The sequence below is a fragment of the Arvicola amphibius genome, chromosome X (assembly GCF_903992535.2).
Source record: "Arvicola amphibius chromosome X, mArvAmp1.2, whole genome shotgun sequence".
Lineage (NCBI taxonomy): Eukaryota > Metazoa > Chordata > Mammalia > Rodentia > Cricetidae > Arvicola > Arvicola amphibius.
In genome coordinates this window covers 51,167,923-51,184,333 of record NC_052065.1, presented here as the reverse complement: position 1 = coordinate 51,184,333, position 16,411 = coordinate 51,167,923, and the positions used below count along the sequence as shown (strand labels likewise).

At 36.9% G+C, this 16,411-nt stretch overlaps 1 protein-coding gene across 3 annotated transcripts in view; it reads left to right on the top strand.

Annotated features, from left to right (window-relative positions):
• Positions 1 to 16,411, top strand: part of Pola1 (DNA polymerase alpha 1, catalytic subunit) — a 323,376-nt gene that overhangs the window by 25,641 nt on the left and 281,324 nt on the right. For all 3 annotated transcript variants that reach the window (XR_005283881.1, XM_038317189.1, XM_038317190.1), the window contains 7 exons: positions 1,592 to 1,704; positions 2,706 to 2,822; positions 4,108 to 4,182; positions 4,983 to 5,121; positions 6,875 to 7,029; positions 14,879 to 14,963; positions 16,108 to 16,169. Coding sequence is in view for 2 of the 3 variants with exons in the window: in XM_038317189.1 (XP_038173117.1) it covers positions 1,592 to 1,704; positions 2,706 to 2,822; positions 4,108 to 4,182; positions 4,983 to 5,121; positions 6,875 to 7,029; positions 14,879 to 14,963; positions 16,108 to 16,169 (746 nt within the window). In the remaining variant the exon portion in view is untranslated. The remainder of the gene's footprint in view (positions 1 to 1,591; positions 1,705 to 2,705; positions 2,823 to 4,107; positions 4,183 to 4,982; positions 5,122 to 6,874; positions 7,030 to 14,878; positions 14,964 to 16,107; positions 16,170 to 16,411) is intronic.

Below are 16,411 nucleotides of genomic sequence, written 5' to 3'. Positions count from 1 at the left end.
TCCTGAGCGCTGCAGTTGGCAAGGGGGCGGATGATCTCATTAGTCTGTTGCAGGTAGGGGAGAGTAAGGGGACATCTTTCCTCCACCCACACCCCTGAATGAAAGATGAGTAGTGGGGTCAGCTCTTCCACACTAACAACTTTAGACTGGCTCACCCTTACCTCTGCCAACAGGGTTGGCTCTGTTATCCAGGTGAGGTGGAAGGCTCTCTTCAGCTGAGAAGTTTGAGGGTAACCTGAGCAATACTGATATAAAAAAATGTAAAATACGTTTCATGCAATATAGCTCAGTGGCAGAGCATGTGCTTAGAATACGTAAGGTCCTGAGTTCAATCTCCAGCATGACTGAAAAATGTACCCTTGGCCCTTTCCTGTCATAAGTCTTTGCTTTCCTCTCTAAGTCCACTTTCCTTTTCTGTGGCACTTCTCAAGCTGTGTTCTCTGCAGTGGCATATGTTTCTGTTTATGATGCCAATGGGTTAAATAAAATAGCTTTTAAAAGCTTTAATCTTAAGGGGTTGAACAGTTTGATCACGATGGTTGCTAATGATCACTAAGCTTTGGTGAAGTCAATGCTGCTAATAAGAACGGAGTATGCTTAAAGACCCCGTTATTGTTGCTCACTTTCTTCCAGATTCTAAGTCAGTCAGTTATTGCTGAATGAACCATAATTATGAAAAGAATCTTACTCTTTGCATATCGGAACATATCCTGTCTTCATTATGACTTTTTCAAGGTTGAATAATCCTGACTGCACCTGGTTTCAGCTAGTAACTTTGGGGGGAGGAATGTAATCTTTGTTTACCATGATCTTTTTGTGGCAAATGAGGCATAAACAGTGTCAAATGTGTTGCATGAAGTGTGATATTAGTTTGACTGTAAAATGAGCTATTTGAATCTTTGAATCCAATATTAGGGTCTTCATTTTTTCTTTGCATGGAATTTTGTTTTTTCATCTTTAACTGTTGTAAGGATGACTTCTAATTTTCTGTGCTACTCTGAAGATTTTTTTAAAATTATTCTCTGTATTCCCTTTCCCTCTCTTTATATTCCCCACTTATACACCCCACCTCCTTGTTGAAAACAACACAACCTTTGTAAGAATTTTAATCATCTGCAGAAATGAAAATCCTTGGGTGGTCTTATTTCTTTCTGCCAGGATGAGTGACAAAAGAAAACACTGATGAGCTGTCTTGTGAAACTGGAGTGATTGGCCTTGTGAACAGTAGTAACCTTTGCATGTGTCAGAATTTTCTTAGTGTCTAAGATCAGTGGCTGTTTTGAGTGGCTGTATTGATTACTCATAATTCACGAAGCCCAGGATTTTGCAAAGTTGACCATCTCTTGAGTTGGCTATCAAATCTTTGGAGTTCTTACTTGACAGTGAATTTTTATGAATAGTGACTCGATGTTTGCAAAGCCACATTTTAATACTACAGTATTTATTACCTGGTGATCTTAGAAGAATATAAGGGAATACAAATATGAACTAGGTGTAAATATGTGAACACAATTCATTGGGCCTTTGACTTGCCCCTTTAATTCGATTTACTTGAAAGTTTTATTTCCTTTTGTTTTCCTTTCTTCTTCAGGTGTGGTTTTTCTGTTTGGCAAAGTGTGGATCGAATCTGCCCAAATCCATGTGAGCTGTTGTGTTATGGTGAAAAACATCGAGCGAACACTTTACTTCCTTCCCCGTGAAATGGTAAACATTAGCGATTACCTTTTAATCTCAATAATTGTGAATGATACAATTTCAATTTAAAAAGTATAGAATTGAAGTATAACTGAGTTTTTCTATTTTTATAATAAAAACTTAAAATATTTATTGCTGGAGGCTGGAAAGATGGCTTAGAGGTTAAGAGCTGGTACTGTTTTACCAGAGAACCCAAGTTAAGTTCCTGGCACCCACATCAGGTAGCTTAGAACCCCCTGGAACTTCAGGAGATCTGACACACTTTCTAGATTCCACTGGCACCTTTATATAGACACACATATAGACATAATTTTGTTTGTTTATTTTTGATACGGGGGTCTTACTGCGTAAGCTCTGGCTGGCCTGGAACTCACTATATAGGCCATGCTGGCCTTGAACTCATGGAGATCCACATGCCTCTGCCTCCTGAGTGTCAGGATTAAAGATGTGTCACTGTGCCAGGCTTCATAGATATAGTTTAAAAAATAATAAATTTTAAAATATATGTAATGCCTACTTTTTTTTCTTATTCCCCTTTTGCCTAGCACTATGGACTTGTAACTAAAAGTCTCTGCAATGGCATTTGATTCAGTTTTCATGCTTTTGCTCTCTAGGCAGCAGTAACATCATCTCTATGACTAATTAACAAAATCATTTCCCTTTCCTTTCCCTTCTTTATCTGTACTTTTAACATCTCCAATCCCTTAAGTCCTAGTGTTTTCCCCTTTCCATCTTAGTTTAACTGTGGAACTTCTGGGCCAAGATTTCAAACCTGTTTTTCCCATTTTGTAGGATTGGTCATCTTTATTTCTGATTGGCTTTTATAATGCACTGGAGGGATTTGACATTGGGTTTAGTATACTTTTTAAGTCTGTCTTCACACTCATTTGTAAGACTGTGCTAGTCAATGTTTAAATGAGTAGAGGTGAAAATTGATTTAGGCTTCTGTTTTTCATGGATGAGATGACTTATAATCTTTTCCCTTCATTATTCTTTCCATGGGATAACAGAAAATTGACCTAAACACAGGGGAAGAGACAACAACTCCAGTTACAATGAAGGATGTTTATGAAGAATTTGACTCAAAAGTTGCAGCAAAATATAAAATAATGAAGTTTAAGTCTAAGGTTTGTATTTGATACTGTATTTTTTATGGTTCTTGTTTATTTTCTGATTTGCCAGATAGTTAACTGCACATTCATGCAGAATGCCTTCTGCATAGTTGTAACTCATTAGATGGAAATTTCATAGGTGTGAATGTAAAAACAGTATGCTAGATTTGCAAAACTACTTTGTTTCTTTTAAAATCACTTACAAAATAATGGTCATGAATTTGCATAGAAAAATGATTTGAAGCAAATTAGTTGTCCTCAGTTCCTACAATATATCATGTATTTCTTTTCTGAAATGAAGAAACTATTCTGATTTGTTTATACTAGTTATTGCCAGTGCAATTTTGCTTAAGAGGATGGGTAAGGCTTTGTCTTTAAAAATCCATGCCTATGATACTGTTTGTGACAGAATGAAAATGTTCTCTTTGTGTGATCTGTGTGGTGTATTGTCTTGATTTTGCTAAGCTATTGATGCCTTTGGCTATGAATGTGGGAAGTGTAGCCCATTTGAAAATACTGGCTATATAAATTGTTTCAGTAAAGGGAGGATTGAGTTGCTAAAGATAGGCTAACACTCTTAATTATTTGAGCTTGAAATTGAGAGTCATGTCTTCAAAATTCCAGAAACAGTACAAAGAGCCCCAAGTTTGATCACCATCACTACAGACAGATAGCAACAAAAAACTCCAAAACCAAAAATTTTGGAAACAGTATATTAGGTATGATAGTAAAGAAAGTAGGTGCTGGGGCTGGATTGCTTGTGCATTCAAACTTTGCCCTATGTATACTAGTGTGTAACTAAGGAAAGTGCAGTCAGTTTTCTGTGCTGAAAAAGGAGCCGTATTGCAAAAGTTGCAGAGTTAAATCACTTAATTCATATTAGGTGATAATTTATACTATAGTAATTTTTAACACATAGCTGATACTCACTGCATATGAGCTGAATTTATAATGTCAATTTAATTTTTACAGCAAGATGCAGTTGTTTAATTTCAAATAGTAGCAATGATTTAGTGCATTATCATTTTAAGAAATCAGTCTTTTATTGTTCCCCTTGTATGCACTTATTTTATAAATTCTCTAGTGTTCAAGAGATGTTCTTTAATATTTTTGTCAGTAGGTGTTTCTAGTATTAGTTGAAAGGAGAAAAACTATCTTTTTTTGTATTTCGGTGTTCTATTAGGATGCTAGATTCCTTATTATTAAATATGTGAACATGTATTATATGTATATCATACTGGCTGATTTAATTTTTGCAAAGATTTTGTCCCGATAATTTTTTAAATATTTGCTTACCCAGACAGTAGAAAAGAACTATGCTTTTGAGATACCTGATGTTCCAGAAAAATCTGAGTACTTGGAAGTTAGATACTCGGTAAGTCAGACAAAGAAAACTGGGGCTTAGTTTTGAATGACTTTTTCATCTTTGAATCTTCATCTGGCTTTTAGTTAGGAATATTGGCAGGATTCTTGAAGCCCACAGTTCATTAATAATTGAAATAGATAAAATTAAGTAATAGAACATAAGTTATACTGCCTTTCAAGTATACATCTTCAGATAAGAAAGTTGAAATAGCACAACCATTTGTCAAGTGGAACAGATATGGCATGGTGGAGTTGGACTTCATCAATCTACAGAAATGTCTGGTGAGCAGAGGAAAGGTGAGAGAGGAGTTGCTACAGTGCTGTTCCTGCTCCTCTGAGAGGCAAAGTCGTTGCTTTGGGTATTAGCTCGACTGTTACCTTTTTACCCCTGTTCTGGTGTTTTGATCCTGATGTTGGAAAAGGAATTTTTTTGACAATGATGATGATGAAAAATAACATGAAAAGTTTCAGTGAGTCCCATTCTATAGCTTTCATTCTTCTAATGGAGTGGTACTTACTTGGCTATTCTTTATTAGTGAGACAGGACAACTCTGGACAGACATTCTCTTTTGAGGGAGCTTCTTGTCCTATATTTCTTCTAACAGGTGTCATCAAGATGGAATATTTTTGTCATAGTGAATTGTTTTTGTTTTCCATTGTGAATTGTTTCAGATTCATTTGTAGTAAATTACATTTCCTATATATCAAAGGGGTTCTTCTGTTGCTCCATAGAAGCTTTGTTTATTTCAAATATTGACAGGAAAATGCGAAGTAATAGTTTTAAACAAAATGAAGTTTTTTCTTCTTCAGGCGGAAATGCCACAGCTTCCACAGAATTTGAAAGGTGAAACATTTTCTCATGTATTTGGAACCAACACATCTAGCTTGGAGCTGTTCTTGATGAACAGAAAGATCAAAGGACCTTGTTGGCTTGAAGTAAAAAATCCACGTAAGGAAAAATGCTAAGTAGTGTCCTGAGATTTTTTTTCACTTTTCTTTCCTTTTATTGAAAATAGATTTTTTTCTCATACAGTGTATCTTGATTATAATTTCTCCTTTCTCTACTCCTTCTAGTTCTTTCCTGCCTTCTGTCTCCTTTGGAGCCACTTCCCTTCTGTCTCTTATTAGAAAACAACAGGCTTCTAAGAGATAACAACCAAACATGACAAAATAAAATATAATATGAAACAAAACCTATCATATTGAAGTTGGACAAGACAACTTAACAGGAGAAAAAAAGTCCCAAGAGTAGGCACAAGAAAGAATCAGAGACTCCCTCGTTCTAATAGTTAGCAGTCCTATAAAAATACTAAGCTAATAGCTATAGTTTTTATACAGAGGACCTGGTGTAGACTCTTGAAGGCCCTGCACTTGCTACTTCAGTCTCTGTGAGCTCATAGGCTCCTTGCTTAGTTGATTCAGAGGGTCTTGTTCTCCTGGTGTTCTCTATCCCCTCTGGCTCTTATATAATCACAGGTTTGAGGAAGGATTTGATGGAGATCTCCTATTTAGACTTACTTTCTGCATAATGTCTGGCTGTTGCTGCTCCTTTCTGCCATAGGAAGCCATATGGTGACTGGATAAGGCACTGATCTAAGAATATAGCAGAATATCATTAGGAGTCATTTTACTGATACTTCTGTTTTGATCAGTAGTGTTTTGTTTTACCATTGGTCTCTGGGCTATCTAATCTCTGGTTCTTGGTTACTCAAACAGTGTCAGGTATAGGTTCTATCTTGTGGAGTGCACCTTAGGTAAAATCAGATATTGGCTGGCTACTCCCTCAAGTTCTGTGCCACTATTACCCTAGCTTTATTTTGAAGGCAGGGCAGATTGTAGGTCATAGGTTTTGTGGTTGGGTTGGTGTTCACATTTCTCTTTTGGTAACCTGTAGAGTACCTTCCTACACCAGGAGACACTACAGTGAGTTGTATAAGGGTTGTCTTTGGTAATAGGGCCCTTCTGTCAGTTTGCAGAGAGTGACCCTTTATTTTAGCAACAGCTTGAGTTGTTTGGGAATTTCCATGGTATCCTCTTTAGATTTTTTAAGGGAAGTTAAGGAATTGGTCTATTTAATGTTTCTGCTTCTTTTTTGTGTTTGTCTTTTGAATGTTTTCCTTGAGTGATTATAGGTAATACACTTGGAATCAATTTCTAATATCTGGCAATTTAGTCTGAGGGAGGTCTTAGTGTAGGCAGTTGTGTGGGATCCAACTCTCATTATGTTGTTTTTTTGAGTGTTCTTTTAACCTGGCTGATAGGGTACAACTGTTCTCCAGAGTGCACTGCTGACCTTTGGAGGGGAGAGAATCACAACCTAACATGGACAGAATTCTCTGGCTTGTTGCTTGATATTCTTAGCACTTGTATCTGGGATACTATTTTGTCTTCATCTCTTTAAAATGTTTCAAATTCCTCTAAGACAGCTGTTATTTTTAAAGCTGATCTTGGATTCTTTGAAAAAAATTATAAAAGTTATTGCTCCTCCTTTACTTACCCCAAATGAGCACAAGTGTATTATTCACACACACGCAAGGATTGGCATACTACCCACTAATGTGCTTATATTTAGGTAGATGTTATATTATGCCATTCTTAGTAGACAGTAGCTTTGAGGACTATCTGTTAATCAAAAATGTCATAATTATAGTACGTTTTCTTTTTCAGTAAGTTATTGATATGTTGTATCTATTCTTTGTCAGAGCTCTTGAATCAGCCAATCAGTTGGTGTAAATTTGAGGCAGTGGCTTTGAAACCAGACCTGGTGAATGTAATTAAAGATGTCAGTCCTCCTCCACTTGTGGTAATGTCTTTCAGCATGAAGACAATGCAAAATGTAAAGAATCATGAGCATGAGGTAAAGTAAAATGGCAGAGTTTGTACTTACGCCTCAGATACAATACTTGCCTGAATTTGATCTTCTTTCCTGCAAAAGCAAGTTACTCTTTTTAGAGGGGAAAGGGTGCAAACTTGGCACTGGGCTGTGTTTTAGAGAATGGATTGAATTTGCCTGGTATTTCACAGTTTTTAAAGGATTAAATTGCTGGAAATATTTTGATTTTGATTTTTTAAGTAGACACAGAGAAAATAATATGAGCTCCTTATGTCAGTCACACATGTTTAGCAGTTAGCAATGTTTGTGACACATGTTTGTATCCTTCTTTCCCTTTTCCTTCATAAGTATTTAAAAGGTACTGTCATTTTACCCCAGCATGCTTTGGTATATGTCTCTCACTATATGCACATTTTCTTATGTGTGTTTGTAGTATATGTATTTGTTAGTAAGAGTGTGTTACAAGTGTGCACACACATATGTGCATGTGAAGGTCAGAGATGAATATTGGGTGCTTTTACTTGATTGCTCTTTTTACCTTTATTTGTTGAGACAGAGTCTGTTACTGAACCTGATGCTCATCAATCATGTTACCTGGGCTGAACAAGGAGCTTCAGGGATTTGCCTATCTTCTAGCACTGAGGTTACAAATACATGCTGCCACACCTGAGTTTTTATGTTTGGGATCAAAGCTTAAGTCCTCATGCTTGCCTGGCAGGCACTTAACTGACTGCCATTTCTCATTTTTACTTAATGCACACTTTTCTTACATTACACTATTAGAATACTTAACATTATGATTCCTTGATACAGTCTACAGTTTCTATCACATATTTGGAAGAATCTGTTTCTCATAATTTTTGAAGTTGATTTGTTTGAATCCAGATTTGCACATTAGATTCATAGGTTAACATTTCATTTTTATGTTTCTTGAATCTCTTTTTAAATGAAAATAGCTCCCACCCATTGCCTTTCAGGTTTTCTCAATGCTAAGGGAAAATTACAAAACCACTGATCACATAGGAACCCCCATTTTCTGTGTATGTTTGTTAGGATACCATTAGGAATCTTCTATACCTGATGCTGACACAGAGTATCCTGTGAGCTAAATTCAACCTACCACCTGTTTTTGTAAATAAAATTTTATTGAGATACAGTAGGTTTTCAGATTTGTACTACAATAACAATCAGATTGTAATGACAGGTTATATGGTCTGAAGAGCCCAAAATATTTCTGACAGTGTGCCAAACTCAATTCTGTCCTTTGTTCTGCAGTGTGTCACATTAACACTAAAGTATCAAATAGATTAAAATTTAGCTTTTTATACAGAATAATTCATGGGTAGGTGGCCAGTATACTTAATATTGGATATTTCAGAAGGCAGGTAATGCCTAGTCAAACTGTGTTGAGACTGGGATTGGTTAATGGGATCAAATAGTGGTCATCATAAATTTTTCTATGAGCTCTTCATAAAGTTTATTAACCTTAGCAACTATAAATGTTTTGGGCTAGGTCGTTCTTTGTTCTGAAGCACTGTTCTGTGCATCACAGGTTTGATAATATCTCTAGCCTTTATCTACCAGATGCAGGTAGCACCACTTCCTCCTAGCTGTGACAACTGAAAAATTCCTATAGCCATTGCTAGATATTATTCAGAGGGAAAAGGAGGTAAATTTCCCCCATTAGAGAGCCACTGTAGCAGTGGCAGATTTCTAATTATGTCCATGTTTATGAGTTAAATTTTTCTGTAAAGTTACCTTCATTAACTGGCAATTACTTGATTACATTGTACAGGAACAACAGGCTAAATGCTTTAATTTCAGATTTTCAGAGTAGGGGGTTGGGAACTTGAGCATCAGTTATCTTTATTAGTTTCTGCTTTGACTTTTTTGTACATAGATTTTATGTGTTCATGATGTCCCTGTATTTTATATTATTAATTTTTTTAAATTAAAAATTTTTAAATTATATTTTTGTGCATGTGTCGGTGTACTGTGTAGACACATACATGTCACAACATGTGTGTGGAGGTCAGAGCACAATTTACAGGCAATAGTTCTCTTTTTCCTCCATGTCCTAGGGATTCAATTCTGGTTGTCAGGCTTGGTGGCAAGCAACTTTGCCTGGTCAGCAATCTTTGTCCTGTTACTTGTGGGTTATTTGGTAGTTTTAATCTATGCCATTCATCATTACTGTTATTACTATTGAATTGGGGTTTTACTCTATTGCCCAGGTCTTGAATGTATGTGTTACTGAATTCCTTCCACCCTAGTCTCCCAAATGGCTTTCACTACAGGACTGCTGCCCCACCTAGCTTGTTATTTTTCATTGGTGTATTTGTCTGACTTCGGTTAATCAAAGCTTCTCTATGTTTTCTTCTAAGTCTTTTTGATACTTACGATTTAAAAAATAACATTTGACAAATGTTTTCTTTTAGTATATAATTTTAGATTTTATTCATTTTCTTATTGATCTTTGGAAGTATTGAGGGTTGACTCAAGACTTTGCACTTGATAAGCTCATTATACCACTGAGCTTGCTCCATGCCCTTGATCTTTCAGATAACAGTTAACATAGTACATAGCCAGTGTTAATAATTAAGTATTGAGGAAAGATTTAATTAATTAGTACTTGGTTCGAATTAAGAGAGATATCCGTTCCCAGACTGATATCATTTCTTAACAAAGGAAATAGGAATTTGTGGAGAAAAGGCTGATTCAGAGCAGGAAATATATAATAAGGTAAGCCTGGAACATTTTGTTATATCAGAAAGCAAGAGTGTTATTAAAATTTTCTGAAGATACAGCTGACTCAGGAAACAAGTTGAAAAGTCTTTGCAAAATATGGGGCACTATGAGCATCAGAAGAATAACTGCTACAGATGGAAATATCAGATATTCAAGTTCCTAATTTATAATAAACACATAAATGTCAAACAATACCACCACATTAATCACTTTATGAGGGAAACTAGGGAACTAACTCATTTGAAAACAAAACAACAACAACAACAAAAAACCAAATCAAGTGTTTGTCCTGACTTTTCTGGGATAAGTACTTCTTGATGCCTGCTAATTGAAATGTGAAATTCCTCTACTTAGAAGTTTTCAGTACATGATGAGGAAAAAAAACGACCGATTTGTAATCCCTAGTGAAATGGGTCTAAGTAGGTTTTCACCCTGTTGGTCGTGATCCCTTTGGGAATTACATATCAAATATCCTACATATTAGATATTTACATTGTGATTCATAATAGTAGCAAAATTACATTTCTGAAGTAGCAACAAAATAATTTTATGGTTGGGTGTAACAAGCTTTCTTGTCGAACTATATTTGGACCACCAACCTACAAGTAATGACCTGAGGACTTACTATTAATTATGAAAGTTTAGCCTTAGCTTAGGCTTTTTCCTAAGTAGTTCATATAACTTAAATTAACCCATATTTTTAAATTTGTGTTCTGACATGTTATTCATTACCTTCATCTGTACGGTGACTCCCTTGCACCTAGATTCATCCCTCTCATTTCTTCTCTCTCTGCCAGAAATCCTGCCTATCCTCTCCTGCCTAGCTATTGGCCATTCAGCTCTTTATTACACCAATCACAGTAGTATATCTTCACACAGTGTACAAATATCCGACAAAAGTTGGGGGTCATCACAACATGAGGAACTGTATTAAAGGGTCATAGCAGAAGGAAGGTTGAGAACCACTGGTCTAAGTAATGATCACCAGTGGGCACTCATATTACTGAAACAGAGAAGCAGACAACACATGTGCCTTCTAATAGAAATAATCAGTAACACATCTAAAATCTTGCAAGCAGTTTGAACCTGGTTTTGATCAAGTCTTTTGATGTAACTGAATTTGTAGATATTACAGAGACAGGAGAAGGTGTCAAATAACCCTGTTGAGATACAGACTGTCGAGGACCAAATAGATGGTCAGAGAACTGGCTGCTCTTTCAGAGGACCAAGGTTCCATTCCCAGCACCCTCAGCTCACAACTAACTGTAGCACCAGTCCAGGGAATGCAATGCTCATTCTGACCTCTGGGCTAGTAGCTTCTAGGGTTCACAGCTGGGTAAGAATATTCAATACTTTTCTTCCCCTGTAGCATAAATAGAACCTCTGGCACTATTAAAACTAGTCTGTATGGATGAAACTTCCATTGGTTTACCAACTTGATTTTCTTTTCATGTCCTACGTCGCAAAAAGGTTGTGGTGTCCTTTGTAATATGGTCTTACCATCTTACGGTACAGAGGTTATATATATATGTATGTGTATACAAATAAAATAAAAATAAAGATAAAGATTTTAAAAATAAAAGAAAAAACATGACTACATTTTAAAATGTGATCTTTTAGAGTGATGGTTTTTGACTGGGTAAGATTTGGCTGTTGAAGGTATACTTGTCAATGTTGAGAGATGTTTTGGGTTGGTATAACTCAGAGATATGTGGGGGGGAAAGGATGGCAATGCTAATACCTAGTGAGTAAGTCTTAACATTGTGTGGTGCATTGGACAGCCCTCATAAAGGATTGTTTGACATGAAATACCAATAGTACTGAGGTTGAAAAACACTTTTGAAGACTCTTAACTAAAATAGATCTAGGAAAAATGATAATTGAAACCCAACTATGAGTGTATGGGAATTAGTTTTATTAATTTTTACTCAACTTTAAATCTGCTTAAATATTTTCACAAGTAAAGTTAAAAGAGCCTAGATAGATGGCCTAGTAGCTAACAATCCATGCGGCTCTTGAAGAGAACCTGAGTTCACTTTCTAGCTAGCATCCATGTCAGGCAGCTCACAGCTACCTGTAACTCCTGCTCCAGAGTATCTAATATCCTCTTCTAGTCTCCATGGGTACCTGCACATATGTGATGTATACATATAAATAAATTTTTCAGTGGGAATCACTTTGCATACGTTTTTATGAAATCCACCTCTGCATTCCATTCTAGTTATCTTCTATCTCCCCCACCATGTTTTCCTCTCAACTTCCATGTGTTCTCTTTTTTTCTGAGTTCACTTAGTGCTGCCTGAAATACACGACTAGAGGTCCATCTACTGTAGCATGATTAGCAATCCTCTCCTTGTATCCATTACTTGACAAAATAGCTTCTTAGCTATGGTTGGGACTTCACCAGCCTCTCTCATCTGTGCTAGAATTTTGGCTGCATTGATCTTGTGCAGATTTTGTATATGCAGTTACAGCCACTGTCAGTTAATGTGTGCAGTGGACTTGTCATGTCCAGCAAATAATGTTTCACTTTTGCTGCTGAGAATCACTATCTCTGACTATGTCTTAGTTAGGGTTTTCATTGCTGTGAAGACACACTATTCCCATAGCAGCTCTTGTTTTTTTCCTCTCTTGAGACAGGGTTTTTCTGTGTAACAATCCTGGCTGTCCTTAAACTCATTTTATAGACCAGTCTGGTCTCACTAAGATCCACCTGCCTCTGCCTCCTAAGTGCTGGGATTAAAGGTGTGCACCACCACTACCTGGCCATAGAAACTCTTATAAGAATACATTTAATTGGGGTGGCTGGGTTACAGTTTTAGAGGTTCAGTCAATTTTCATCATGTTGGGTAGCATGTGGGCAGAGGTGGTGCTGGAGTAGCTGAGAGTCTTACATCTTGCAGGCAACAGGAAGTTGACTGAGACCCTAGGTATCTTGAGCATGGGAAACCTCAAAACCTGCCCTCATACTGACACACTTCCTCCAACAAGGTCATACCCACTCCAACAAAGCTATACCTCCTAATAGTGTCACTCCCTATGAGTGTCCCTTGACAGTTATACACTATTACAAATGACAGCACATACCTGAGTCATGGAATATAAAGAAATCAAGCTGGTACCAACCTATAAGTTTAAGTTTCATCCATACAGCCTAGCTTTTTGTGTTTTGGAGACAGGGTTTCTTTGTAGATTTGAAGCCTGTCCTATAACTAGCTCTTGTAGACCAGGCTGGGCTCAAACTCAGAGAGATCCACCTCCCTCTGCCTCCTGAGTGCTGGGATTAAAGGCATGCACCACCACCACCTAGCCAGCCTAGCTTTAATAGTGCCAGAAGGTTCTACTTTTGCTGCTGGGGAAGAAAGTATTGAACACTCTTACCTAGTTGTGAATCCTAAAAGTTACAATAACCAGCCTGGCAAGATTTGCCCACTGGTACAATAGTGACATTATCTTACTTAGGGTTTCTATTACTGTGATCAAACACCAGAACCAAAAAACACATGGGGAGGAAGGAGTTTATTTCAGCTTGCATTTCCAGATAAGAGTCTATCACTGAGGGTAGGAAATAAAAGCAGGAACCTAAAGGCAAGAACTGAAGCAGAAGCCATGGAAGAACGCTGCTTACTGCTTGCTATCATTGCTTGCTCAGCCTGCTTTCTTATATAGCTCAGGATCACCTAATCAGGAGTCCATTTGCCCAGGGGAGGTATACCCCTTCCTCACCACCACCCTTCCACCCCAGCCTAGGTTCACCCACATAAATCAATAATCAAGAAATTCCCTACAGACTTGCCTACAGACAATGTGGATGGAGATATTTTCTCAACTGAGGTTCCTCTTCCCAGTTAACTCTATCTTGTGTCAAGTTGGAAAACAACAACAAAAACAGAAACAAGAACAAAATATGTCAAGAACTAGCCGGCACATATATGAATGTTACAGGAGTAACCAACCACTTTCTAATTTTACTTTAAGCTTGTTCCATAAGACTGACTTCAAGACTGGTACTGTCCATTGACTGGGCTGTGACTCCCTGATTAGCTAGGTCATAGGCCCTAGGAAAGAACATGATACTATTATTCTGATAAATGGAAACAGTATTAGATAAGTTCTTACCTTAATACCCATAGAGAGTGTATCCTTCATCAGAGAAGATTTTTTTCACAATAGATGGTGATTAGTACAGAAATCCAAAACTAGTCAGAGTGCAGAGAATAAGAGGCTATGGAGTGCTCGCCTCTAAATGGGCATCTATATCATACCTTATTCCTCAAGGCTCAGGGATCATTGCAGAAGAGGGGGAAGGACTGTAAGAGCCTGTGGTAGTTTACATGTAATTGGTACCCATAAAGAACCTTGAGTTCTATCCCACTTTTTTTGAAATCCCCCCCACCCATGACTGCTTACTAGTTTCCTATCTTCTATGGCTACTCCAGTTTAAACAGACATTCTAAAGAGTCAGCTAGCATCCACATATGAGAGAAAACATAAGGTATTTGTCTTTCTGGGTTTGGGTTACCCCACTTAGAATTCTGGTTTCCAGCTATGCCCATTGCTTGAGAATTTTATAATATGCCATTGTGTATATGTGTATTCATTCATCAGTTGGTGGGCATCACAGTTTTAATTTGCTTTTCCCAGATAGCTAAGGATGTTGAATATTTGAAAACATACTTCTCAGCCATTTTGCATTTCTTCTTCTAAGAATTTCATTTAGTTCCATGTCCCAGTTTTTAGTTTGGTAATAGTTTTCTTGATGTTCTATCTATATTGTAGATACTAACCCTTTGTCAGAGCTTTAAACACTTTCTTTAAAAAGTGAAAGGAGCCGGGCGGTGGTGGCGCACGCCTTTAATCCCAGCACTCGGGAGGCAGAGGCAGGCGGATCTCTGTGAGTTCGAGGCCAGCCTGGTCTACAAGAGCTAGTTCCAGGACAGGCTCTAGAAACTACAGGGAAACCCTGTCTCGAAAAACCAAAAAAAAAAAAAAAATAAAATAAAATAAAAAAATAAAAAGTGAAAGGAATTTATATGTATTAAAATGTTTTATTATTCCTAGTAGTTCTTGTGGTAATGCAAAACATATAGTAGGTATCTGATTTCCCCCACTTCTTTCTTTGCAGGTTATTGCTATTGCAGCTCTCGTCCATCACAGTTTTGCATTAGATAAAGCACCTCCAAAGCCTCCCTTTCAGACACATTTCTGTGGTATGTATTTTTAAGAGTTTGATTTTTCTTTTTTGATTTTATTTTTCTTTGTCTGTTGGATAAGTAACTTTGTATTTTGAAATTTGCTTTTGAGAGTAGTTAGGGCATTTTTTTTGGAGGGGGGTTCTGAGATAGGGTTTCTCTGTAGCTTTGGAGCCTGTCCTGGAACTAGCTCTTGTAGACCAGGCTGGGCTTGAATTCAGAGATCCATCTGCCTCTCCCTCCCGAAGTCTGGATTAAAGGTGTGCGTCACCACTGCCTGGCCTAATTAGGGCATTTTAGTAAAGATGTTTGCTTCCAGCTGTGAAAACTTGAGTTTTATTGAATAAAATCTGTGATGAGGCATAATGTTAAGGAATAAATGAATCTTTACCTATTTGTGAGACATTATAGTTATGCCAAACTGGAATTCAGTTGTTTTATGCATAAAATTCAGTAGGTGCAGTAGTTTCATAGAATGGGGTATGTGTGTGTTTTGGGAGTTGGTCTTCAAGGAGTCTGATATTCCATATTCAGAGCTTGGTTGATAAGTAAGCATTTTGTTTAAAAAGAAAGTAAGAATTAAGATTCAATGTTTTATATTTTGGGGGTATCTTTTTTAGTCCATAACCAGAGATTCTTTTCAACAACTTCTTGTGTCTGGCTTTTTGAGTATTAGGAATACTGATAAGAGCCTGGGAAATACTTGGAAGAGAATAGTTGTTGGTTCATGTTAGCATGCATTTATTTACCTCTGTGTATTTCACTGTGTGAATGCCTGCTTTGTAGGGAAGAAGCCTTTTGTGTAGTAGCAGAAGCCTTGGTTCACAGTACCTCTCAGTTTTAAGAAAGTTGAACTAAGTTTCTCTTTGAGGCTTTGATGGTAGTTGGATTTCCTTTGGGAAAGATTGTTCTAACTCTCCTTTCTAACTTGGATGGAAAACAAATGCTTGATCAAAGCATTGTGTACAGTTATACAGGCATAAGGGTCCCTTCTTGGTTGTTGTTTTGAGGTTCAACAATATGACTAATTGGAGATCTTGACTTTCTTAACTCTTTAGGGCTCATGTGAAATTTATATTAAAGCAATTTCCGTTTAGAAGCATGTACTATCTGAAATTGGTCTAAAATGAGTGACAAAATCTTTGTTTTTTTCTTCCTATAGTTGTCTCTAAGCCAAAGGACTGTATTTTCCCATGTGCTTTCAAAGAAGTCATTAAGAAAAAGGTAAATTACTCATTTCTTTTAAGTGTAGAATATCTGTTTGGAAAGAGAATAGGAAAATAGTATTTATTCTATATTTTACTTTATTAGATCTCTTTGTGTATTGGACTATGGTACTAACTTGATAAAATGCATTAGGATTACAAGACTAAACATGTTTAATAATTCTTAAATTAGTTTCTGAAGATGATGGAATTATGATATGGATACATTCAAACCTACCATCAGTTAGCATATATGGAGGC